The 27,598-nt window shown below is 41.5% G+C and overlaps 2 protein-coding genes across 3 annotated transcripts; both read left to right on the forward strand.

Moving 5' to 3' along the window:
* The first annotated feature begins 4,455 nt into the window (after nt 1-4,455).
* LOC120737586 (interferon-induced protein 44-like) lies at nt 4,456-9,425 on the forward strand. Of its 2 annotated transcripts, XM_040038379.1 has the most exons (10): nt 4,456-4,531; nt 4,676-4,711; nt 5,065-5,097; nt 5,918-5,951; nt 7,278-7,283; nt 7,650-7,845; nt 8,087-8,239; nt 8,319-8,490; nt 8,590-8,690; nt 8,898-9,425. In XM_040038379.1, the coding sequence occupies exons 2-10, from the start codon at nt 4,696-4,698 to the stop codon at nt 9,075-9,077; spliced, it is 891 nt and encodes a 296-aa protein (XP_039894313.1). In that variant the 5' UTR covers nt 4,456-4,531; nt 4,676-4,695; the 3' UTR covers nt 9,078-9,425. The 2 variants fall into 2 exon arrangements, with proteins under 2 accessions (XP_039894313.1, XP_039894314.1); XM_040038380.1 differs by lacking the exon at nt 7,278-7,283 and having other exon boundaries at nt 8,898-9,415.
* A 1,629-nt stretch (nt 9,426-11,054) lies between these two features.
* LOC120737587 (interferon-induced protein 44-like) lies at nt 11,055-14,500 on the forward strand. The gene is made up of 9 exons (XM_040038381.1): nt 11,055-11,104; nt 11,290-11,336; nt 11,704-11,724; nt 12,250-12,283; nt 12,796-12,991; nt 13,216-13,368; nt 13,466-13,637; nt 13,730-13,830; nt 14,042-14,500. Exons 2-9 carry the CDS (start codon nt 11,297-11,299, stop codon nt 14,207-14,209), a joined length of 885 nt encoding a protein of 294 aa, XP_039894315.1. The 5' UTR covers nt 11,055-11,104; nt 11,290-11,296; the 3' UTR covers nt 14,210-14,500.
* Nucleotides 14,501-27,598: the final 13,098 nt, after the last annotated feature.

The following is a 27,598-nucleotide window of genomic DNA, read 5'->3' on the forward strand; positions in this document are numbered from 1 at the left end:
GATTCCCTGATAAATGTTTTCTGCTTCCATGTATATTATATCCTTATATGAAAAATTAATATATTAAGAAAACCTTACCAGCTTGTACTGTAAGTTGCCAAGTTGAAGAATACGTTGAGTTCTAGAGTCACAAATACATCTTTAGATGGCAAATCGTTGAAGCTAGAATTTAAGCATGTGTATAGCATGTGATTTCCCTCCCAGTAACTTTAGTGTTTGAAATGTGTTGGATTGTTTGCCACAAAAATTAAGGACATTTAAAATGAGATACTGCTGAGAAACTCTAAAGAGGCTTATATCAGATATAACACAACTATGTTATAGCTGTGTTATATATGTTTGCAGTTTTATTTTTTTTAAAAGAAACAAACATTTGGCAGGTTTTGTAAGCTGCCAAATGCTTCTATAAGGCCGTGTCTCTGCAACTGCAATAAGCATCATATATTGTTTAATACTTTAGATGCTGTTGTTGATTTTCCACAGACTGCACTGAATCTGTATTTGAAGTATGTGAAAACTTTTCAAATGTCTTTGTGGATAAGGTGTCTAATATGAGAACTCAGATATCACCATATGCCATTTACCCATCATCCTCTTTTCCCTGCTCTGCTGCCTTTTATCAGTTTTTTAAGCCTGTGACTTTACCTTTTTTATATGAGGTTGTTGGTCAACAGAAGTCCTCGGGTTCCCCCACAGATGCAGTCCCACCCTGACTATTTAAAAGAGGTGATTTCTGCTTTGGGGCCAGTTCTTGTTAGCAACAGCAGCTTGTCCTTGACTGTAACTCCAAAAGACTTTAGGCTTATGTGCAGCACTTTGTGACTCTGTCGAGAAAGGTGCTATATAAATAAAATTGTATTTTCATTATTTTATTTTATCATGTAACCTAATTAGAAAGTCTGGCCTGGCTCCCACCATGATGTCCAATTTTAGAGCAATCTCCAAGCTACCTTATTTCAAACATTTTGGGAGAAAAAAAGAGTCTATATTATATATTATATTATATTATTATAATATCTTTTTAAGGGATTTTAGTCTGGTTTAAAAAATTTTCATAGGACAGTACTTGTACTACTAAGGGTTTTTAATGACATTGTTTTAGCTACAGATGGTTGGAATTATTTGATCCTAGTTTTTACTAGATTAATAGCCTTTGCTACAGTGGGTCACATTATTCTGATATTTTGTTTGGAACATTTTGCACACATTAATGGCACTGCCCTGAATTGGTGTAAGTCCTACCTGGCTGAAAGAACATTTTGTTATCTTTAATAGATTTAAGTCATCATGTTCTCCTTGTCATGTTGGGTACCTCAGGGCTCAACCCTTGGGCCCCTGCTATTTTTATTAAATCTTCTTCCCCGCCGGTGTGTACCTGGGCGTCCAGGTACACACCGGCTCACTCCTTGGCGGCCGCTTATCGGGGCCTGGAGCCTGGGGCTCGCTCGGGCCACTTCGGAGGTGGGGTGCCCCCAGCCTCTCGGCCTGGGGCTCGGTCACTCAGGCACGGCTGGCTGCCGGCGGAGCTCACGGGCGCGTCACTACAACTCCCCCTGGCTTCTGCTCCGCGGCTGCTGAGTGAGCCCTCATCTGGGACTCTCCTCAGCTCTTTCTGGGATAGTGGCGCGGCTGCCCCTCTGTTGGTCTTCCTTGGTCTCTTGTGTTCTGGGGGCCTCTGGATGTCTGGAGTTTTGATCTCCTCCATAACTGCTTCATGCCCTGGAGGATGGGGCTGCGGCCCTCCCACACCCTCTAGCAGATCATTACATGAAGGAACCTTTTGAAAAAACAAGCGCGTCCATGCTCACAGGTGTACACACGGGTGATCACACCCACAAACTACACCCTTTTTGGCTCCTACCTCAAAGCACACTGTGTTCTGTTGATCTTATGTGCTGCACAATAATGTTTAATATTTAGTATTTACTGTCATATTCCCATATATCATTGTGATGTTGTTTATTCTATTACTCTTGTTCTCTTCTGCTTGTTTTCTTTTTTCTTTCTCAGCAGGTGATCCAGGTGATCGATATATGCATTTTTTTTTTCTGCTCATTCTGTTGGTTTTTGTCTTTTGCCCTTCTCCCCCGTCCCTCTTCTCAGCCTTTTCTCTTTCCCTCTTTCTTTCTCCCCTTCTTTCCCCCAGTCAAGTCTGTCCCGTATTCAGTAAGTGAAAATAAAATAAACAATAAAAGGTGAATCAAATGGACCATTACGGCAAGGCTGGGATGGTCAATTTGGTAAAGTAAATCCGTTGGGCATCTTTCTTTGCCTTTAGACAATAATTCTGATGGCAAAAGAGCCAAACGGGACAGGCAAAAGAAAAAAAAAAAAAAAATCTTCTTCCCCTGTGCTCCATGTTTAGAAAGCATAAATGTGCTTCCCATTTTTATGCTGGTAACAGTCAGGTGTATATGCCCGTTAACTTAGAAAAACCTTAAATGTCTTGATAAAGTAAAAGTTATTACTGGTGGGTCTCCTCCTTTAGATTTGGGCCTTCTTACACAATACAAAACATTTTGTCACTAACCTGGGTGTCAAAATGGACAGTGATTAAAAGCAATTCAGTGCTGCGGTGAGAGCGAGTGTCTTCTTTTTTATTTACCATATACAATTGGTCAAACACAATCTTCCAGACTTCACTTTAACATTCTGTAGTTTATTTTTAAGTCTTTAAATGACCTTGCCCCACTCTCTGAGCTCTTACAGGTGCACTCACCCTCCTAGTCACAAATGTCAGCTAAGTTGTGGAATTCACTGCCCTTGCATATTATACATGCTTCTGCACTGACGTTTTTTAAGTAACTATTTAAAGCCCACCTTTTTTCATTGGCCACAGTGAGAGAGTTGACTTTAAATATTTTTTATTATTATTAATGAATTTGAATTTCAATTGTGAGCTTAATGATGAGCATTTTAGCCAGCATATTGTTTTAAAGCACTTTATAAAAAGTGCTTTGAAGCAAAAAACAGCTAGGCTTGGCTGGGCTTTGCGTGTCTCTGCTAATGAATGTGTGTCCTGTACTACCTGTAGAACAAGTTGGCTGAGTGGCTGGATTTCACTGACGTATAAACAACTCACGCTCACCTACTCCTTTCACTTTTCAGAAAGACCTACATTTAAAAAACGTCATTGTATTCAACTTGGTAATCATTTGTTATAGTCATTAACTAAAACATGTCTATGAATCTGTCATTGTTTAGGGGGGATTAGTAGTAATGGCCATATGACACCGATGCTCCAATACAAGCCTCCAACTCCAATTTGTATTTTCCTTGAACCACTGCTTCAAAGCTTACTTTAATGCCGGAGGGCAGACAAACAAACACTTGGCCCGTGATGTCTCCTCACGTCTACTCCACCTTGAATCTGCTTGAAGCAATTGATACTGCTACACGAGATTCTTTGTAACATTTTATTCCCATGTGAATGTGTGTTTTCGAAAGCTGGAGAAGTTGCTAGCAAGAAACTAAAAACCAAAAACAAACCAATGTAAAAATAATTGTGATTAAAAGTCTTTAAATCCCGGTCCCATGTAAGATTAGTCACACCCCACTTTAGTTACACAAGCACACCCTATCATCCCACCACATCCTGTTTCCAACTGCTTACAACTGCTACAATGCAATAGTTTTTGTTGTATTTGTATCAATCATAAAAACCGTTATTGCACTCAGCACACGATTATTGAGACATTGTTTTGCTTTGTCTTAATTTGCCACTAAAACCTATTTTCAATACAATTCATTAAGTAGTTCAATACTGATTCATTGCTTCATTTGCGCATCACTAGGAATTAAGAGGCAAATGCAGACTCCAAGACTGATTTGAGGAAATGAAAAATAAACCTTTGTGGGGCGATCATGGCTCAAGAGTTGGCTGTTCTTCTTGTAATCGGAAGGTTGCCGGTTTGAGTCCCGGCTCCGACAGTCTCGGCTGTTGTTTCCTTGGGCAAGACACGTCATCTGTTGCCTGCTGGTGGTGGTCAGAGGGCCCGGTGGCGCCAGTGTCCGGCAGCCTCGCCTCTGTCAGTGCGCCCCAGGGCGGCTGTGGCTTCAATGTAGCTTGCCATCACCAGTGTGTAAATGTGTGTGTGAATGTGTGAATGACTGAATGTAGTGTAAAGCACTTTGGGGTCCTTAGGGACTAAGTAAAGTAAAATACAGGCCATTCACCATTTTACAGCACAAGCAACAAATCCAGGTGGATGAAAAAAACAGGAGACAAAATCACTGAGGCAGACAAACAGTACAACATGACAGAGAACTAAAGAAAACTGAGGGTTTAAATACACTCAAGGTAATCAGGGGAAAAGATGCAGGTAAACAGAATAAATTAACTTTACCTACAGATTAAGAAGCTATACAGGTACAACTAGAGTAGACTGCCATCAGATAGAAAGAATAACAGGAGTCACATGACCCAAAGAGAAAGTGAAACGACAATTTAAAACCCAAACTCCCACATCATCTACATCAGTGTGAACAACAACCACGACACACCAACTTCACAGCACAATTGGACATTCAGGTACGGTAACATTGTGTTAATAATCCAATGCAGGAAATCCAGTCATTAAATTATTAATTTGAGCGGATTGAGTCATCTCACATTTGGTTCAGATGTGTTAAGTTAAAAGAGTTTACTTTTCTTTTCCATTTGTTTTATTTACAGGTAGTTGGTAACAAAAAGACATGAAACTTTTTCAGTGTAAGTCATTGTTGTGACTTTCTTCTTTCTTCTTTTTCTTTGTTGATTTGCCCTTAACACAGTTTGTTCAGCCCTCTGGGATTTAACATGTAACATTGAGCTACACAAATAAAACTGGCTTGACTTAACAAATAGTTTTGAAATGAGGAAATGCTGCAGACTCAAGTGATCTTGATCTGAATTTGTTACAGATGTTTGCAATATTTTATATAATGGAATAGTTAAAATGATGTCCTTTGATTTGAAAGTGGCAAAAAGTAAAATTTCATTTGCCTGGAAAATCTAATGTAACCGTGCCTGAATATGGAAAAGTGTTGCTAACATGTTTGTAAATTGTCATATTTCAATTGCAGTTAAACGCCCAGCACGCCCTGTTTCACCTCCTCGTAAGATATTTTAAATATTATACAAAATTCAAACCTGAAGACAAAACAAGAGGCTTTTACACACCGGATCCGTGCAAATACTTCCTGGTTTACAAATATTTTTCAGACTCATCTGTTCTTTATGCAGCTGTTCACACTCACCATTTGAGCAGCAGAACTCCAGGAAGTTTAGAAAAAAAAGATTCAGTAATTGAACTTTGGGCGAGGTGAGACTGATTAGAGTCAGAGCAACGTTACTGAAACCCTGAATAAATCGCGGCATTTTTTTTTTTTCAGACCAACCGATTCTTCCGATTCTTCCGATTTCTTGAATCTAAATAAAAAAGACCTGACCAACAAGCCCACTGCATTTGGCAGCTCTTAACTCACATGGCACCTGTACTGAATACACAACCAGATGGAAATAGTCACGTGATATTATTTACATCAGACACACAGTTACATGATAATCCAGTTCAGTTGGCTCTGTGAAATGATTTCGCTGCCTCCTGAGATCTGGTCCCAACTCTACCAACAACACCTCAACAACAGCTGCCCCACTGACATCCTGAACTATGTACGAACACACAGCTTCAGCTCCTGGATGCAACCATGAAATTCTTTCTGCTGCTGTTTTCTTAGTTTCTTACTTTTCCCAGCTTGGTATTGTTTGATGTCGGCTTCATTTTTAGTTTTCACAGTCCGTTTATTGAGGAGGAATTGTCCTCAAAAACGCAATGTGTTCAGTGTGTAACAGCCTTAACACATGATGATGTGTGACTCATTTAAAATGTTGCCCTTCCAGTGTGACTTTTATACAATTTACATTTTCACTTTACAGTGTTAGAGGTAGACGAGAGGATCATACCATGGAGGTGAGTATTAAGGGTGTGGTTCCTTAGAGAGGTGTACCAGAATTATTAAAAAATAACTCTTTAATTTCACCAACTCTCTGTGACTCTGTTAATCCCAGAGTCACAATTTTTATATCACGAAATTGATCTGTTTCAACTTGTTATGGCAGCAGTCTGGCGAGTAAGGAGCGGCTAGCAGGTCCACCGAGCATGTTGTTTGGGGCAGCCAGTCAGTTAAATCGAACAACAGACCTTTATTTGACATTAGCAACATAAGACCATACAGGCTAGGTCTCCAAGGCTCTACTCCGCCCGTACATACATGTGGGGGGATGGGTAGGCATCGGTGCCAGCCTGTTATGTTATGTTATGAATGGTTTCTCTCGGAACAGACACACTAGCAGCATGAAACGTCTGCCACTATACTCACACACACTAGGAGACTCCCACAACTACTACAATAATAATAATTTTCATTCTTTTACATGGTGATGCAGAAATGCTCATCTTTTTTTTTTTTTTACAAGTTATTATAGATGTTTTAAGGCCTTCGAAGAAAAATAAGTCTAGCATTATAGAATGAAACCAAAGATCAAACCCTGTTTTCAGGTCCAGAACATGGGAATAGAGTAGCTGCCAGAGAATTCAACATTAATGAATCAATGGTACGGAAGTAGAGGAAGCAAGAAGAATGAGTTGAGTAAAGGTTGACTTATCTGTTTTGTTTCGCTTAATGCACCTTATAATCTGGTGCGCCTTATGGTCCGAAAAATACATTAACTTCTACCTTCCTTTGTCCAGAAGTCCAACTTTTGTGCGATGTTAGCATCTTCCTCTGCCTTTTGGGTGCTACCGCAGGTGCCTTTGACGGTGCGAAACGTTTAGTCGACAATGTTGGAGAGAAAACTTACAAACATACAGTACAGCACTTCAGAGTCACACTGCTAGCGATCGAAGATTTAAGTAAATTTGGCAAGCTGAACACATTCTGTACTGGGACGAGACACGGGACGAGATTGATTGATGATCTAAGCCAATCAGTTCACAGAAAACAATACGTTGTAAAAAACAAACAAACAAAAAAAGCATTCAAAATTGCACAAAAACGAAAAGGTAAACCGCGTTATAGCAAGGTACCACTGTAGTAGAAAACAGATTAGAACACTGATTGGTTTATTTGGATATTTATCACAGAGAATCCATCAATAAAATTAATAAAGCTTTGCTGTGGCTTATGTAATTTAGAGGTTTGCCATTAGATGTTAATGTCAGAACAGATTGCAGCAGATAATGTGTAAATGTATCAATACAAAGATTTAATCCTCCACTGAAGAACTGTGCTAGCAGAGAAATGTGTTGAATTGTGATTTCAAAAGATGAATCATTTTCATTATAGATCCACAGCACCTTTTGCTCTAATGTCTCCAACAGTCAGGTCAACGAGCTAGATGACATGTCAAATGCCCCTTTTATATAGCATCACACACTGAGGCAAAAAGCCTGAGTTATCAATAATAACCACCATCACGATGCTAATTTTCTCTGACTCTGGTTTTTGGTATTATCAGACTAGACAATTCAAACCTGACTATGTCAGTCTGGCTTGGTTGTACACCCCTCAAGTGTTTTGTTTGTTTTATTATTTTGTGTGTGTTCATAACACTGTTGTGTAAACTGTAAGTGTAAACTGAATCCTGTTGTAATTTTCTAAATGAACAGTGAAAAAGAGCGAGACCTGCAGCTTGTCAGAGATTACAAGCCTCACAAAGATGTCCAGCATCTCAGAATTATGCTTTATGGACCACCAGGTGCTGGAAAGTCCAGCTTCATCAACTCTGTGGACAGTGCTTTAAGAAGCAAAATCGCAACTCGAGCTTCGGCAGACGCAACCTCTGGTGTCAGTTTCACTAATGCAGTATGTATGAGGATGTATCTATTCTTATCATAATTGCTGTTAGATGCTTGCATGAAAACACTCTCATTTCCTTTGAGGTTTTCTAGGACTACAGGAGTGCATTGCAGTGGTAACTGTTTTGTAGACAATAAACTATAAAAAGAGTGAAAAAAAGTCGGTACAACTAGTGTGTAAATTATTCTGAAAACTGTTTAGGGTCTTTAGTATATGACATTATAAACACTATTTTTTACATTCACAGTACAGAACATATAAAATTCACAGAGAAAATCCAAGAACCTTTTATCCTTTTGCATTCAATGACACCATGGGCCTGGAGAGGGGCGCTGAGGGAGGAATTCTTGTGGAAGACATCAAACTTGCCATGAGTGGACATGTCAAAGAAGGTTACAGGGTATGACAACTTCATTCAGACACAATCTGTGAAACTGTATCGTGAAAAAAGGTTTAAGTGATTTTCCGTTTTTTCCCAGTTCAACCCCAAATGTCACTTGTTTGAAACGGATCCTGACTACAACAGTTCTCCTACTTTAGATGACAAAGTCCACATTCTGGTTTTAGTCATTCCAGCTGACACAGTGAGCATAATCAGTGTTGAAACTCGGAGGAAGATGAAAGAAGTCAGAGCAGCAGCTCGTGACAAAGGTGAGAGCAGATGTGGTTCTAAGAGCATTTATTATGTCTTAATTTCAAATACTAGAAAAACATGAGATCAAATGATTGCATTGGTTTCTGTATTGGCAGGGATCCCACAAATAGCTCTCATGACTAAAATTGATGAAGCCTGTCCTGAAGTCAAAAAAGACATAAAGAACGCCTACAAGAGCAAGCACATGAATAAGCTGGTACGTTCAAAGAAGTAACTTTCATGAGCTTGTAGACAGTTTACACATGAATGTAACATCTCTAATTCAGCTGTACATTTCAGTATATTTGAACAGAAACCTCAGCTGGAATCAGTACAAATAATTCAAGAAGTAATTTATAATTATGTCACTGCTGCAACAATACGATTTCAGGTTTTTTAAAAATGTAATGTTGTTTAATCTTAGATGGACACAGTGAACGTGGACCTGGGTATTCCACTGAACTGCATCTTCCTCGTGAAGAACTACCACAAAGAAATTTACACGAAGGACAACATGGATTCACTGATACTGTGTGCACTGAAAAAGATCATTGACTATGGAGAGGACTACCTGAATGACCAGAATGATCCAGATGATGTGTGAGGGGGATAGAAAAAGGTGATTTTGCTTCACCAGCATTACAATCACAGCCACACAAACAGTTAATTTCACCAGAAACTTTATCAAACTCATTTTTTTCTTGTTCTTATTTTATTAAACTTTTTGTTCTTTTGCAAATTAAATCCAAATAAACTTCAAAGGAAACTAATACATGTACTTTTTGTTATTTACTGTATGAAAAATGACAGCTATATACCTGTAACCTGTTGCCTCCTGTGTAACTCAAATAACTGATTTCAAGTCTCGATGTAAGACTGTCCTCTCTGAGTAAGTGATTTCTTGTTTCCAGAACTGGAATTAAATGTGTTCACTTAAAATAATGACGACTGACCAGAGCGTGTGTGTTTATTTGTTCATTGTATTTATTATATTGAAATAACATTGATAACGTTGCCAGTTAATGATATTTTAATCAGAATCAGAATACTTTATTGATCCCTGGGGGAAATTATTTTTTGTTACAGCGCTTCATTATAAACAAACATTAACAAAGACAGACAATACACTAACTAAGAATAGCACAATATATACATGCATAAAAAAGTCACTTATTAATAAATAGCTGAAAAAGGAAGAACATGTGCAAGAAGGGTGTAGCTATTAAACAGTGTGTTAAGTGGAGGAGTTGTACAGAGATGGCCACAGGTAGGGATGATTTTCTGTGTCGTTCAGTGGTGCTTTTCGGTAATCTCAGTCTCTCACTGAACCTGCTCCTGTGACTGACCAGCATGTCATGGAATGGGTGGGAGGTGTTATCCAACATTGTCTTTATCTTGGACAACATCCGCGGACAACATCCGCCTCTCCGACACCACCTTTAGGACTTCTCCCATCTTTCTAACTCCGATGTGTTCAGGTAAATAAGTTCCCAAATAAATATTCAGAATAAATAGCACATAAATAGTTATTTTCATTTCATCATTTTCATTTTTAGGCTATGCTTTTAAGTCCCATTTATTTTATAAAGCCATCATTGTGAAGCATGTCAGCCGTGTAATAAAGCTTTGACCTGTCCACGTTGTTCCCTGCTGTCCACCCTATTACAGCTGGGATAGCACCAGCACCCCCATGACCCTGAGCTGGATAAGCGGAAGAGGATGTATGGATAGATATTTAATGACTTAGGTTGTCAATCCATACATGCATCCAGGTAGATATACAAGTCCAAATAAGGAGTTGATGTTATTGTGTATTGTGTTATTGTGTAGAGGTAATGTTTACCAGAGTGCCTCTTGAGTATTCGTTGGTCCACTAGAGGACAGTGTTGAGCCTCAAATGATCAATGTGATCCAATAAAGCGTTGATGCTGGAACACAATAAATACAGATGAGACCGAAACAGCAGGGAGCAAATCAGTATTAGACAGGGAAGCATGGGGGTCAATATCAAGCACATGAGAATATCAAAGTAAAGCATGAACTAAAACACACACATGCAGCAAACAGGAAGTGAAATATGACTGAATGGGAAAACAATGGACACAACTAAATAGGGAAACAGACAACCAGAGCACAAAGACACAAGACAGATACAGGGACACAAGTAGGAAACAGAACGGGATCATAAAAGAAGGTAACTTGGAATAAGCCAGACCAAAACACAATACATTCTCAAAACCACCAGGAACATACAGTAGAAGAAAAACTTGAGAATAATTAACAAAGACAACTATGAATACTAAATCAGAATGAAAACACAACTGGAGTGGAGGTAAAAAGGTCATTAAAACTACATCAGAGGCTAAAACTGAAAACGCTGGTTACAAAACCCAGGATTATGACAGAAGTAAGTTTTTAATTTTAAGAAATAGGTGTAAGTGACACATACACATTGAGAAGCTATGCAGCTACAACTACATTAGACTGCCATCAGATAGAGCGAATAATAGAAGTCACATGACCCAAAGAGAAAGTGAAAGGACATTTATAAATCCAAAAGTCAAACATCATTTACATCAGTGTGAACAATAACCAAGACACGGCAACTTCACAGCACAGTTGGACATTCATGTAAGGTAACACTGTGTTAATAATCCAATGCAGGAAATCCAGTTATTAAATTATTAAATTGACCTTTATTGAGTCATCTCACATGTGGTTGACATGTGTCAAGTTAAAATAATTTAATTTCAAGAAGAATTTAAAGAATTTACTGTTTTATAATTTACTGTCTTTTTTGCTTATTTAATTCACAGATAGTTGATGACAAAAAAAATGTTGAATATTAAAAAAATCTTTTCGGGTAAGCAGTTTTTTTCATTTCATATTCATTGTTGGTGGTTTTCTTCATCCTTCTCTTTTGATTTACCCTATATTGTCATGTTTGTGAAGCTCTCGTGGGTTTAACATGTAATATTGAGCTACACAAGTAAAACTGGCTTGACTTGACTGAACAGTTTTGAAATCAGGAAATACTGGAGACTCGAGTGATCTTGATCTGAATTTGTTATAGATGTTTGCAAAATTATTTTACAACAGAAAAGTTACCATAATGTCCTTTGGTTTGGCAAAAAGTAACATTTCATTTGACTGGAAAATCTAATATAACTGTGCCTGAATATGGAAAAGTGTTGCTAACACGTTTTTACTTTGTCATATTTCAATTGCAGGTAATCGCTCACCACCTTCTCGTAAGATATTTTAAATATGATACAAAATTATTTAGTCCTGAGGAAAAAACTCGAGGCTTTTACACACTGGACAAATAAAATCTGCGCAAATATTTTCTGGTCTCGTCTGTTAGTGCAGCTAATGCAGCTGTTCACACTGACAGTTTGAGCAGCAGAATTCCAGGAAGTGTAATCATGTCATACTATTTACCTCAGACACACAGCTACTCAATGCGGCTTTCTGAAATCATTTTCCTGCCTCGCCTCAAACTGGCCCACTGACATGTACGAACACACAGCTTCAGCTCCTGGGTCCAACCATGAAATTCTCCCTGCTGCTGTTTTCTTAGTTTCTTACTTTTCTCAGCTCGTCGTCGTTTGATGTCGGCTTCATTTTTAGTTTTCACAGTGCGTTTATTGAGGAAGAATTTTCCTCAAAAAATGCAACACGTTCAGTGTTTAACAGCCTTAATACATAATGTGTAATTAATTTATAACGTTGGCCTTCCAGTGTGACTCATACAATTAAACATTTTCACTTTGCAGTGTTAGAGGTAGAAGAGAGGAGCATACCATGGGGGTGAGTATTAAGAGTGTGGTTGCTTAGAGAGGTGTACTAGAATTATTAAGATTAACCATTTAATTTCACCTGTGGTAATCATAGAGTCACAATTTTATATCACAAACTCAATCTCTTTTGACCTGTTTGATCATTGTGGTAACTTATGTTTAATGTTCGTTCAATTTGACTTTAAACCCATCTGTGGGTGTCACATTTTTGCTCATTCTGATGTCAGTGTAAGTGATTCTCTGCTGAAGTATAAATATTATACATTCAAATTGTTACAGCAGCACAAACCTCTGAGTCACAATGTGGAATTCACATAGTTTCACATGGTGACACAGAAATGCTTATTTGGTTATTTCAGGCTTCTGAAATTGCAGGTAGTAGAAAACAGATGTCAGCCTGTCTCAGTAGTACACCCCTCAAGTGTTTTGTTTGTTTGTTGTGTTATTTTGTGTTTGTTCATAACACTGTTGTGTAAACTGTAAGTGCACACTAAATCCTATTGTAATTTTCTGAATGAACAGTGAAAGAGAGCGAGAACTGCAGCTTGTCAGAGATTACAAGCCTCACAAAGATGTCCAGCATCTCAGAATTATGCTTCATGGACCACCAGGTGCTGGAAAGTCCAGCTTCATCAACTCTGTGGACAGTACTTTAAGAGGCAAAATCGCAAATCGAGCATTGGCAGCAGCAAACTCTGGTGACAGTTTCACCATTGCAGTATGTATGAGGATGTATCTATCCTTATCATAGTTGCACACTCATTTCCTTTGAGGTTTTCTATGACTACAGGAGCGCACTGCAGTGGTAGCTGCTTTATAAGCATTAAACTATAAACGAGTGAAAAATAGTCAGCACAACTAGTGTGTCAATTATTCTGAAAACTGTTTAAGATCTTTAGTATCTGGCACTAATGTAACAACACTACATTTTTTTATTTACAGTTCAGGACATTTAAAATTCAGAAAGGAAATCCAGAAACTTTTTACCCTTTTGTCTTCACTGACACCAAGGGGCTTGAGAGGGGCGCTGAGGGATTAATTCATGTAGAAGACATCAAACTTGCCATTAGTGGACATGTCAAAGAAGGTTACACGGTATGATGTTTTTCATCCAGATGTTTGTACACAGTCTGTGATACAGAAACTGTATCGTGCAAAAAGGTTTAAGTGATTTTGCTTTTTTTTTTCCCAGTTCAAACCCAAGTGTCTCTTGCGTGAATCAGATCCTGACTACAACAGTTCTCCTACTTTAGATGACAAAGTCCACATTCTGGTTTTCGTCATTCCAGCTGACAAAGTGAGCATAATCGATGATGACACATGGGAGAAGATGAAAGAAGTCAGACTACATGCTCGTGACAAAGGTGAGAGCAGATGTTCTACATGTATGACATCACGATTTCAAATAGTAGAAAAACATGAGATAAAATGATTGCATTGCTTTCTGTATTGGCAGGGATCCCACAAATAGCTGTTATCACTAAAATTGATGAAGCCTGTCCTGAAGTCAAAAAAGACATAAAGAACGCCTACAGGAGCAAGCACTTGAATCAGCTGGTATGTTCCAGGACTTTCATAACTTTCATGAGTTTGTAGACAGTTTACACATGGATGTCACATCTCTAATTCAGCTGGACATTTCAGTATATTTGAACAGAAACCTCAGATATAATGAGTACAAATATTTGAATAAGTAATTTATAATCATGTCACTAGTGCAACAATACAGTGTCAGGTTTTTTAAAAATGTAATATTGTTTAAACTTAGATGGACACAGTGAACAGGGACCTGGGTATTCCACTGAACTGCATCTTCCTCGTGAAGAACTACCACAAAGAAACTGATACGAATAACGATGTGGATTCACTGATACTGAGTGTACTGAAAAAGACCATTGACTATGGAGAGGACTACCTGAATGACATACAATCCTGACCTGTAATCAATGTGTGAGGGAGCTAGAAAATGAAAATGTTCAGTTACTCTTCAAGTGATTTTGCTCATCTTTCATTTGCCATCGTTACAGTCACAGTCACACAAAAAGGGTGTGAAAAGAAACTTCTTTTCTTTTGCAAATTAAATCCAAATAAACTTCAAGGAAAATCAGCACATGTACTTTTTGCTATTTACAGTATATTCAAAATGGTAACTGCATGAAGAATGACACATATATGCTTGTACACTGCTATCTGCCGTATAACTCAAATAAATCGTTTTAACCCTTGATGTAAGACTCTCCTCTGTGAATCAGTGATTTCTTGTTTAAAGAACTGTAATTTAAGTTGGATAAGTGGTAGAGGATTGATGAATAGATATTTAATTACTTAGGTTTTCAACCCATACAAACATCCAGTTAGATATATAAGTCCAAATCAGGATATGTGCTTAGTCCCCCCCCCTTAGCTATGCATTTGAGAGCTTAATCAGATGGTACAGATCATCTGTCCTCTAGTCACAGTCGGACTACTATTCATGAAACTAGTAAGTTTTCCTACTCAGCTTTTTGTTTAATTATTTCCATTTACAGTAAACTCGGCCACGCTGATACTTTGTTACTACTGTCAGTGTGAGAGTAAGAACATTGTAGGAATAAACAGTGTATAAGTATTGCTCGCTGCTGTTTAAAAGTTTGAGAGGAAAGAGTAGATATAAAAACAAACATCAAAGATGGGCTCAGTCTACGTATACATTTGATATCAGGTCAACAACTACAGTGTCTGTGTCCTGGTTTAAGATCATATCTGTAAAATTGTTTTCAGCCAACATGAGAAAATTAAATAAAGTTGTGCCTATGATTTTATTACTGATGCCCATCAGGGAAACACAAAGTGAGCTGTGTGACAGGCTTGGTTAGGATCCAAATACTGGGCTTTGACACAGAATAATTAATGAAAGGCAGCAGCTTTATTGTTGGAAAATACATGCTAACACTAAGTACATGAACACTAAAAAGGAAACAAACATGAAATGAGAACAAAGAATCTTGCGCTAAACCACGAATGACTAGGTGAGACATAACATGACGTGGCTATAAAACAAGGCGCTTACACAGCAACTGCGGAAGAAGTGACAACAAGCAGGAAGACACAGGGCTTTAGTACACAGAGAGAGAACGAGGGAAATGAGGCACAGGAGGAGAGCACAGCTGGGAGTAATCAAAAATGATGAGACCAAGGGGAAGCAAAACTCAATACATTAGTGATGTGTCGGTCGCGAACGAAATGGCTCTTAGAGCCGGATCTTTGACGTGAACGACGCAAGCCAGCTCCTTATCGCGAGCCGTGGGGTTTTTTTTTTTTTTTCTTTCTCTCACCCTCTCTCGCACTTTTTTCCACTTCACTCTGCACGCGAGCCTTGTGCTTTGCGCTGGGCAGAGGGGGGAGGGGCGGTAGTTACACTCGCAGAAACACAGGAACAGAGCAGGAGGGAGAGACAGAGAGAAAGAGAGCCAGGGACAACATCGCATTAGAAAGGTATCCGATTGTTCAGTCTGACGTCACTAGCCGTGTCTGGGTCTAAACTCCGCTGCAGGTCCATATATAAAACGATCACTATGGCATTACTGAGAGTTGAAAAACTGTCTAAAGTCTTTCATCTTTAATAAAATGATCAGCGTTCTGCTCTACCAGGTGTAACAATTGAGTTTAACATCCAGGCATCCATGAAAACGGAATTTATGACATTTAATGGAGTTAGAAGTTAGCAGGGAGTTAGCTCGCTAGCTTCTATCTAAATACAATATAGCATGTCCTGACTGCGGGGTTTTGGAAACAAATTCAAACGTACAGCTCTGCTATCACTTCCAACATAAATGAAGACAGAAAACTAAACAGCAGTGACGTTTGTAGGGTTACTGAAGTTGGGCTAGCTGGTATATAATGATGTGCTACGTGACCGCTAGCGACGCAGCTATGTTAGCATAATATAAACAAGCTAACTTTTTTTCCACTCGATAAAAGTTAACGTGAGTGTTCTCGGTGGTCAGGAACAAATGTAATCGCATGCCAGGATGCTGTAAAAGGACCAAACTTCAGCCAGGAGAACAACTGAGATAATCCATCCACAATACGAGGTTAGTCATTCATATACTGCTGCATGGGCTGGGCTGTAGTTACATCCTAAGGGTTTAAAAACTGAGCTTAAATAAATGATTAGTGGTAATAAAAGCCGAGGGAGGTCAACAGTGATCACTGACTGTTTTAGGAGCTTTTTGAGATCAAATAGAAGAAAATACATAACATTAAACATGTTAACAACACAAAAGCCATATTAAACGCAGACTACTTTAGACCCGGAAGTAGGATTCGTCGCGTCATCACTGAACAACCAGATAGTAATCATCCACAACTATTTTCAGTTGCAGATGATAAAAGATACAGAAAGTTTATTCATGCAGGCCCATATGACAGAGAATGTGCATCTTCTTTTTGTTTTCATATTTTAATTTATATTTAATTGTGTTGTGGTTTGCAGTTTTTTGTGTTGTTTCACTTTAAATTTGTTTAAAAGGAAAAAGATGAAAATTTAAATAGTTAAAAGTTGAAATGTGAATAGTTGGTTTTTGTATTATATGATTTATTTATTACATTTTATGTGGAGTTGTAGCAGATGTGAAATGGTCGACTGCGTTGTGACGACAGACACGGACTGGCTGGAAACTGGGTTTATTTCTATAAGACAAAGTGTAGCAGCGAAATCAGTGTCACACAGCGGCAGCAGGCTTCTCCTCACCCAGTGTGGAGTCCGTACAGCTCTGGCTAGGAAACCCCACACCCGCAACGTGGCCGCAGGTGGCGTTACACTGATTAATGTCCCACTTCAACAATGACACACGGAACCTTAGTTCCACAAAAATTAAGTTCACACAATAAAAAAGTATAACCTATGTACAATACAGTTTTGAGAATGTTCACAATTCGTACATTATATCTCAGCTACATACTCCCCCCTGAACTTCTCAAAACCCGTTAGGTAAGGGTGAGCAACTGAGCGTCACATATAACAATTCGTAACTGTCAATGATCTGGAAATTCACTACCCGGTGATACGTGCAACAAATATGTTTCCCAACTCATGGGGAGAGTAAACAGAAGAAAGTTGGCCAGACCCCCTAATGTTTACTCGCGAGAGAAAGTGCCTTGTACACTATCCTGAACAAACAACACGGTGACAGCTACTATATGATGAATAGTACTCTGAGCTGAAGACAATCTCAAAATAGGTGTTAACATCTGACATGAAAATCACCCAACATATGAAACAAGTAGCCCTCACAGAAACAAGTTCTTGGCAAAGCTGCTCACTACATTGCCTGTTTGTAGGTTTCTCTGCGTCATAGTCTGGATTAGCCTGTTCACAGGCTTCACTATTCGACCCACCCTCGTCCTGATCTGGCCTACTGCATTACTTTGGGGCACACCACCATGTTTCACGAGGCTCCCGACCTCGCTGACTGGCTGACTTTCAGGGTAACTGATACTTGGTAGTGTTCTCTCCTCAACTGGGGTAGCGCAAGCCCTGCTGTCATTGTCATCATCTTCCTCAGGGTAAGCGGCTACTTCACCACTGGCACTGTCACTGTCCTGATGCTCCTCAACATCCAACTGCGCACAGACACTGTCTCCAATACTGTCACATCCTGGGGGTTCTCTAAGAGCCGGGACACAGTCATCCGTCATCTGAGCCACCCAACGAGCCGTGCGTTCAGTACAATCGTCCTCAGGATCAGTGACAGGGGATTCTCCATCAGATTGACTCTGTTCCTGGCCGAGTTCTGATTCACTGGCAAAAGACATCTCTGGTTCGCCCTCAGACTCAATGGGCAGGAAATTAGCCTGCAAAAGCAAGTTCCTATGGACAACTTTCTCCTGTCCACTCTTGACGTCCCTGATGCGATACGTGTGGCATGTGGGGTTCTTGGAGATCACAGTGTAGATGGTCGACTCCCACCTATCAGCTAACTTCCTACGACCCCGTTCGCCCTTGTTTGCCAAAAGGACACGATCTCCTTCCTCAATGTCAGCACCTTTCTGCTTGACACTGCTGACTAGCTCCGGTGTTAGTCTGGGCCAGTGCGAGTGCTTCTCTGAGGTCATCTCTCATCCTTTTTACATAACTGTCATAGTCTGTTACATCATTGTCCCTTGCAACATTGTGAAACATGACATCCACTGGTAACCTGGGGACACGCCCGTACATTTAGGAAGAACGGTGCGTAACCAGTGGACTCATGAGCGGTACAGTTGTAGACAAAGGTCAGTGTCTGCAGCATCTGAGGCCATTTGTGCTTCTCCCTCGGAGGTAGGGCTCTGATTATATTTCCCAAGGTCCTGTTAAACCTTTCGGTGTGACCGTTACCCATAGGGTGGTAAGGTGTCGTTCTTGACTTCTGCACCCCAGCCACTTGCAGCAACTCTTGGATCAACTCACTCTCAAAATTGGCACCCTGGTCTGAATGGATCCTTTGAGGGAAGCCATAGACACAGAAATATCTGTCCCACAACTGGCGCGCAACTTGTTTTGCCGTCTGATCTGAGCACTGGAAAGCATGGGCCATCTTGGTGAAATGGTCAGTCACTACTAGAACATCCATACTCTTGCCCCTGTGATCCTCTGCGGACCAGAAGTCTATGCAGACGAGCTCAAGAGGACTGGTAGTTTTAATGCTTTCAAGAGGAGCCCTCCCCTCAGGCTCGAGTGTTTTGCTGACAACACAACGTTTACAGCACTTGACATGCTCGCGAATGTCATGCTCCATGTTGATCCAGAAAAATCTCTGCCTGGCTAGGTACAGAGTTTTGCTTTGGCCCTGATGGCCAGCATCATCATGGACACCTGACAGGACTTGACTGATTAATGTGGATGGGGTCACGTACTGATGGCGCTTTTTGCCAGTGAGCGGGTCTTTGCTCACTCTGTACAGGATACCATCCAACACTTTCAACTTTTCCCACTGTTTCATCGTCTTTTGCGCTCTGTGCGACAGGTGAGCTCTTTCTCTACGTGATGGACGCCGACCACGTACGACGAATGGAATGACTTGAGACAGTGTCACATCTGCTCTCTGCTCCTCCTGTAGCTCCTGGAGCGAGAAGGCAGACAAGGTGTTCTGGCCTAGTGAGGGAAACCGATCTAGCTCTTGAGTCAACCAGGAGATTGCTCTCTGTTTTGAGCCTTGGTCCCACTCAGCGTGGCCTGCGAAGACTGCGGAAACTTCATCATTAGTCAGGGAACAACACCCTAGGCTCTCTGCAGGGGCCAAACACTCAACACTTTGGTGGTTGGCACTGAGCCTGAATGCATCCTGAACCGAGATTTCTTTGACCTGTTGCGACTCCTCTAACAGGGTTGCATAGGGTTCAGTCATGAGTCTCTGACTAACACGGTTGTGAACGAATGGCTGCCTGCTCAGAGCATCTGCAACGACATTTTTACTGCCAGGAATGTACTTGATGCTGAAGTCGTAGGGGGACAGCTTTGACACCCACCTCTGTTCACATGCATCAAGCTTAGGCTTCGTGAGAATATATGTTAGGGGGTTATTGTCTGTCCAGACGGTAAAGCTATGCCCCTTCAACCAGTGGCTGAATTTGTCACAGACAGACCACTTTAGCGCCAGAAACTCAAGGCGATGGGCGGGGTAGTTTCTCTGTGCACGGGCGAGGGCCTTGCTGGCAAATGCAACGGGATGTGCTTTACTTTCGCCCTCTTGGACTTGTGACAGCACGGCACCCAAGCCGTCCTGTGAAGCGTCTGTCGACAAGATAAACGGTTTGTTGAAATCAGGGTGAGCAAGCACAACGGAGTTGAGGAGTGCAGCCTTCAAGCGTTCAAACGAGTCAACATGCTCCTTCTTCCAATCACTTGGGCTGAGCCTCCGGAAAGAAGCAGCACCTCGAGCGTTTACTTTCTTTCCTTTGGGAGCGGCAGTCAGGGTAAAAAGGGGTCTGGCAATCTTAGAACAGTCCTGTATGAAGTGCTGGTAGTACATTACCATACCCAGAAACGACTTTATCTTCTTCTGGGATGGCGTAACCCCATCCTCCATCATGAGATCAGCCTCTGAGATAGCGGTGATCGCCTTAACCTTGTCAGGATCGGTCGAAACCCCGCCTTCAGTCACAACATGGCCCAGAAATCTCACACTCCTCCGGAGCAGATGACATTTTTTAGGGGCTAATCTCAGTCCATGGGCACGTAGTCTGCTAAACACAATCTCCAACCTCCTGAGAGCCTCTGCTTCATTGGGTGCATAAACAAGCAAGTCGTCCAGGTAGCACAGCAGGGTTAGGAAATTCTGGTCGCCAAATATGCCCATCATGAGACGCATGAAGCTTGCCGGACTGTTGCACAGGCCTTGGGGGAGTCTGTTAAACTCGTAGAGCCCCATTGGTGTTGTGAAGGCCGTTAGCTTTTTGTCCTCCTCTGCCATCTCAATATTGTAGAAGCCAGAGGTGAGATCCATGGCACTGAAAATTGCGTTACCTCCCAGGGCTGCCAGACAGTCTGACTGGTGGGGCAAGGGATGGGCATCCTTGACTGTGCGTGCGTTCCACCAGCGGTAGTCCACGCATATCCTGAGATCTCCATTCTTCTTCCACACCAGTACCAGTGGGGACGCCCACTCACTGTTGGATTTGCGGATCAGCTCTCGCTCCTCCATCTCTGTGAGCACCTGTCGCAACTTGTGGTACTGCCCTGGAGGGACGCGCCGATAGGGAAGTCTGAACGGCCTGTCGTCAGACAGATGGATGCGATGGACAAAATCCTTTGCCAGTCCATAGTCCAGCTTACCCTTGGAAAAGACATCCTCATACCTGTGGATCAGTTGCAGTACCTGAGCCTTCCAGTGGTCTGAGACTTCGCAAGAGTCGAGGTCTATGTCCTCCAACCCCATCTTCTGCAAGCTGTCATGCAGGCTAGGGCAGGAGGGAGGGCTACTCTGTGCGTCGCCACACACTGTCTGGCTCTGGACCCTAAGGGTCTCACTTGGGTTTTGGTCAGAAGCCACTTCGAGATCTTCAACAGCTACACAAGCGGAAGCATCTGCTACCTTAGCGTTTCGTCTCAATGTGATAGGCTTATCACATGTGTTCAGGATTCGAACAGGGACCCACCTATCGCCACTCATAGAAACCACAGTTCTACAGACAATGACACCTTTTTTATGAGTTTGCGATTTTGGTGGTTCAACCAGAATGGCGCTGCCCTCGGAAAGGGGTGATGACGCTGGCAGTCTGCCCCATACAAGGTGCTCTTGCTTGGGGAGTAGAGTCACTGCCTGAGCTAGTTTGACAGTGCCAATGACATCTGGCATTTCGTCACCCCTCCACCTGTTAATGCCAGACAGCATATTCAGAAACTGCACTATTTCAGGCGCTTCTGCTGATTCGGGTTTGCTCAGGACTTGCCAGAAATGGGGGGACAGCCTGAAGTGTCTGAGAAGGTGTTTGATAACATTTGTCCCTAAAATCAACTGATCTTTCTGACCGGGCACCACTAGGGCAGGCACTCTGAACGTACAATCATACACTTCCATCTTCAACTCACATATACTTTTGGGTTTAACCTGAACTCCACCACAGCCTACTAGCACAATGTCAGTACGAGTGTCGCTTAATTCCAATGCGACCCCAGCCCTCTTTAACTCTCGCTCCGCCTCTTCGCGTAAGGTACACGCCGTGGAACCTGTATCAAGAAGGGCCTGCAAAGAGACTTTATCATTCACCAATGCATTCGTGTAAAATAGGCTGTCTGCCTCATCGAGTCTTACTATGTTCTGGGAAAGTACAACAGTACCAGGTGGGGCACACTTCAGGCTTTCTTTGTATACAGTCTGTATGTCATCACTGGGATTGAGGGTTTCGCACTCTTCGCTCACACTGTCCCCTCTCAAGTGCAAGCACCCTAGTTTCCCTGGGGATTATTTTGCTGGGTAATGGGCTCAGCTGCTCTGGGGCAGTCTTTCCTCTGATGCCCAACCTCCAGGCAACCTAGACATCTCCTCTCTCTCATGCAGTGAGTGCGCGTGGAATGTGAGCTATTGCCACAAACCTGGCACGAAGGGAACCTGGCTGAGGCTAGAGGCTGTGGTCTAATTACGGGGTGGACAGGCTGGTTGGAGCGCTCTAACACCCTCTCCAGCATACTGAGCACGCAGTCTAGAGCACTTGGGTCTGAAGCGGCAGCTCCAGCAGCCTTAACCGGGCTGTCCTGGGAACATTTTACTGTACCTACTTGGGCATGGTTCAGTTCAAACTCAGGTGACTCGCTTGTGGTTGTCGCAGTAGCCACGAGGAGGGGATGGGGTCTGGCAGAGCCCAGGCTCTTCTTTTTTGCATGACACTCTCTTTGGTGTTCATCAATGGCTTCCTGAACCTCCATTACTGTCCATTTACTGATGGGCTTACATTTGAAAACACAGGCGAGGCTGGGATCAGGACAATTTCTGATAAACATCATGGCTATCTCTGCCTCCATGTTCTCCATTTTGCCTCCCTGACGCTGTAAATGCTTGTCAGCTGCCTCAGCAGCGATATTAAGCCTCACCCAGTAGTCTACTGGGGTCTCTTTTGCAACTGCTTGGGTGGCATAGAAGTCAGCCAGTGGTTGACAGGAGCCAGGACTATCACTAAAATAACGCCTGAGTATGGCATAGATGGTCTCAGGGTTGGTCACTACACCAGAACATGAGTTAATTTTCAAACCCACCTTAACAATGTATTTAGCTCTGCCGAGGAGGTGGTTTAAGACTTCATCCACCTGCACGGCTCTAGACAACCCTCTCTTCTCTAAGTACACTTCCATCATGTCTATCCACTCATGAACAGAGTACTTATTCGCATCATCACCTCTGTACATAGGTGGGTCTTTGATATCTTGTCGGACCACTAAGTTCACTTTGGAGAGGTCGAGAGTGGTGTCAGGGCTCTTAACTTTGGGGGACTCGGCTGGGGCTGTCTGGTTTGGACCAAGTGGGACTTGACTGGATAGTAGCTGGCTAGCGATTGATTCACCTATCTGGGTTCCCAATTCACCAATGAGCTCACGTAGCTCTTTGTGTGTGCTGTCGTCGCTCAAAGCAGGGGTTGAGGACTGGCGCTCATGAGCTTTATTTCGAATAATGTCATCTGACTCTGCTGGCTCATCACGCGACATTATAGACCTGTCTCTCATTTCATCTGCCCCAGACAGTCTCCAACCTCTCCCAGCGACTGGCGTGAAAAGGTTAAAGGAGTCTTGGCCCCTACCAGCCATGTTGCTTACAGGAGGTTAGCAATAACTACAAAGAGGATCAGAAACAAAAGGAATACAAAAATACCTATCACTCAGAAAAATACAACACAAGTAAACATGGCTCAGTTAGACTCTAACAGGTGTAACTGGGAGAAATGCCTACTAACAGAACACTGGAAATTTTTTTGCTGACCCACAGAATAATTTTACTTATATTACAGGTGTCGGAAGTGTTCAGCTCAACCTCAGCGATCGGCAGCGGCTGATCAGATGCATCCGGGTCACGGCACCACTTTTATGTAGCAGATGTGAAATGGACGACTGCGTTGTGACAACAGACACGGACTGGCTGGAAACAGGGTTTATTCCTATAAAACAGAGTGCAGCAGCAAAATCAGTGTCACACAGCGGCAGCAGGCTTCTCCTCACCCAGTGTGGAGTCCGTACAGCTCTGCTTGCATCATATAAAAGAAAATACAACTTATCAAAATAACAATTCTCACAACCGCCACTTCAAAATCAAATATTACAGTGGGGTAAAACAGAGACAATTATGGAATCACTAACAATAACGTATAACATTCAAATTCCCATTAAAATAGGTCAATTGCATAATACATATTCAAACAACTTTTTAACTCTTCCCAACATGGCTGAAGATAGTGCTCAGAGCACAGCCTCGGGACATGAGCTCATTATACACATAAAACAAAAACTACACATTTACACATACCTATAAAACAGAGTGCAGCAGCAAAATCAGTGTCACACAGCGGCAGCAGGCTTCTCCTCACCCCTGTTTAGCACAAGTAAGTTCCACATAAACGGATGATATAACAGATAAAGCACCGTTCCAAATATCATTTTTCTCACTCAAAGCAATTGAAAACACTTTGAGAGCTTTTAACCCTAGGAGCCAATACTTAACAAAGACAAATACACCGAATTTAGATGGATAATTTAGTACAGGGAGAAGAGCTACAGAAAGCGTGCCTCACCAGTGTGGAGTCCGTACAGCTCTGGCTAGGAAACCCCACACCCGCAATGTGGCCGCAGGTGGCGTTACACTGATTAATGTCCCACTTCAACAATGACACACGGAACCTTAGTTCCACAAAAAATAAAGTTCACACAATAAAAAAAGTATAACCTATGTACAATACAGTTTTGAGAATGTTCACAATTCGTACATTATATCTCAGCTACATGAGCATCGCGTTGAAAAATGACCAAAGACTTAATGTTCAAACTCAACTTTTTAACTCTGAGGGAGATGGAGAATGAGCCTATTTCCAAAAAAGGGGACTGTTTCTTTAAGTACTATATTGTATATATTGTCAAAAACTAAAGTGTACATAGCAGTTGTTGTATTTTGTGTACTGTATCACTGACAAATAATTTCAAAGTCAAGTGAATGCTAATATTGTGTAATGTGAAATACTGTAAGCAAATGAATAAATAACCTAATTCTTGCAAGACCTTTGACTCTGTTTTGTTTGAATCCAACTGTTTTTGCAGATGTGATTAGATGCAGATGTTGTTACTTTTATTATTATTGCACTAAATACATGCATACATACTTTGAAATACATTCTACTGTATTTTCTTGAATGCAAATATCTTTTGAAATGTATTTTGGTTTGAAAGAAATATATTTTCAATTTCAAAAATATATTCTTTTGGAGAATCACAAATACAAAATATATTTACCATATATTTGAAACATATTTTGGCCAGGAAAAATGTATTTTTTTTTACCGTATGGGTCCCTCTTTATGCACTGAAGCTGGCACATTCCCTGAGTTTTTCCAGCAAGATGGTGCACCACCACATTATGGGTGCCAGGTCCGAGCATTCCTAGATGAACAGTTTCCTGGAAAGTGGATTGGTCGTTGTGGTCCAGTTGAATGGCCCCCAAGGTCTTCTGATCTGACCCCCTTAGACTTTTATCTTTGGGGTCATCTGAAGGCAATTGTCTATGGTGTGAAGATACGAGATGTGCAGCACCTGAAACTACGGATACTGGATGCCTGTGCTGGCATTTCTCCTGTGGTGTTGCTATCAGTGTGTGAAGAGTGGGGGAAGAGGGTTGCATTGACAATCCAACACAATGGGTAGCACATTGAACACATTTTATGAGTAAATGGTAAATGGCCTGTATTTGTATAGCGCTTTACTAGTCCCTATGGACCCCAAAGCGCTTTACATATCCAGTCATCCACCCATTCACACACACATTCACACACTGGTGATGGCAGCTACATTGTAGCCACAGCCACCCTGGGGCGCACTGACAGAGGCGAGGCTTCCGGACACTGGCGCCACCGGGCCCTCTGACCACCACCAGTAGGCAACGGGTGAAGTGTCTTGCCCAAGGACACAACGACCGAGACTGTCCAAGCCGGGGCTCGAACCGGCAACCTTCCGATTACAAAGCGAACTCCCAACTCTTGAGCCACGATCACCCCTAGTGATCAGAAACTTGTAAATAACTCATAAAAGAATAAAGTTACGTTGAAACCAAGCACACCACTGTTTTTCTTGTGACATTACCAATAAGTTTGATGTGTCACATGGCCCTCTTCCTATTGAAAAAACAAAAGTTGTATCCAAGATGGCCGACTTCTAAATGGCCACCGTGGTCACCACCAGAGATGGGCAGTAACGCGTAATCCGATTACTTTTTTTCAAGTAACGAGTAAAGTAAGGGATTACTATTGCAAAAACGGTAATTAGATTACCGTTACTTTCCCGTAGGAACGCTGCGTTACTGCGTTACTAAAACCGTGATTTTTTTTTTGCGAGAATGTCTCATGACAGTGACGTAAGCAAGTGCGCCGTTAGTGACAACAGCTGTGTGCAGATCAACAATGGATAATATATCGAGTGCGGGAGAGAGTATGAGCGTGCAGCGTTTAAAGCGTGGAAGTACTGACCTTACTTTGAGTTTTATTCCATAAAAAGTGACAAAAACATTAGTGTCCGTTGTGCGTGGGAAGAAAACTTCTTTTTACAGCAAAAAACCCCCCTAAACTTCCAAGCAAGCACCGAGTGCGCAACGGCGTAATGGGAAATTCTCAGAGAAACCCGCGGATTCTTCCACTGACCGCTGCGGCACACCTGCTCCAGGGTAAACCTCCGCCTATCCTACTCCTGCTTTACAGGTGAAAATAGAGCAAAAGCACTGCTGAGTCTTTGATTTTATTTATTTTCTGCTGTGTTTTACTTGCATCTATTTGAAAGAGTGAGTGTAAACACAAAAAAAAAATTATGTGCTGGAATGTGCAGAAAATAGGTTTAAATATTAAACAAATTTCTTCCAGTCAGAGAATGTATGGAATCAGAACGATGCCACCTTGAAACGAAACCGAAAAAAAATATTGTAACTGAAATAAATGTACTGAAAAATCTTGTATTGAAACCGAAAAAAAAATTGATAGTGAAAAACAATTAATTGAAACTGTAATTATTTTGTTTTCGCTTACAATTTTTTTTTTTTTTCGGTTTCAATCCATTTTTCGGTTTCAAACCATTTTTCAGTTTCAATCTGCTGGCACTGTTTTGGCGTCCGGGGGCGTGCTGGGGGGGGTTCCGGCCCGCATGTATTTGCACACATTATAGAGGCCACTAGTGCTGACCAAGCTGCCATCTTTCTCTCTTCCCGTCTTTCAGTGGCTGCTTCAATTTCAGCTTGAACTTCCAAACCGCAGGTAAGTAATCATTTTTTGTCATCTTTTCTTGCTGTCCCACTGGGCTGGACATTAGTTTAGTTTTTTTAGCTACATCTGGTGAAGTTGTGGTAAAATGCTGGTATTAGCCTATTCGTCGTAGCAAGCTAGCCTTAAGCTAATATTTGCTAAAGTTAGGGACACCCGTGTCTCTTCAGGAGTTGGAGGCCGGTGTTCTAGGAGCGGATCTCAACAGGCAGTGTTGGGCAGTAACATAACACATGCACCGGCGTTACGTATTTAAAATACAAAATATGAGTAAATGTATCCGTTACAGTTACTGTTCAATTGGTGATATTGAGAATACAGTTAGTTTGTTGAAATAAATGGATTACATGGCGGTATTTTCCTGTTTCATATG

The sequence above is a fragment of the Simochromis diagramma genome, unplaced genomic scaffold (assembly GCF_900408965.1).
Source record: "Simochromis diagramma unplaced genomic scaffold, fSimDia1.1 OVJJ01000413.1, whole genome shotgun sequence".
NCBI lineage: Eukaryota > Metazoa > Chordata > Actinopteri > Cichliformes > Cichlidae > Simochromis > Simochromis diagramma.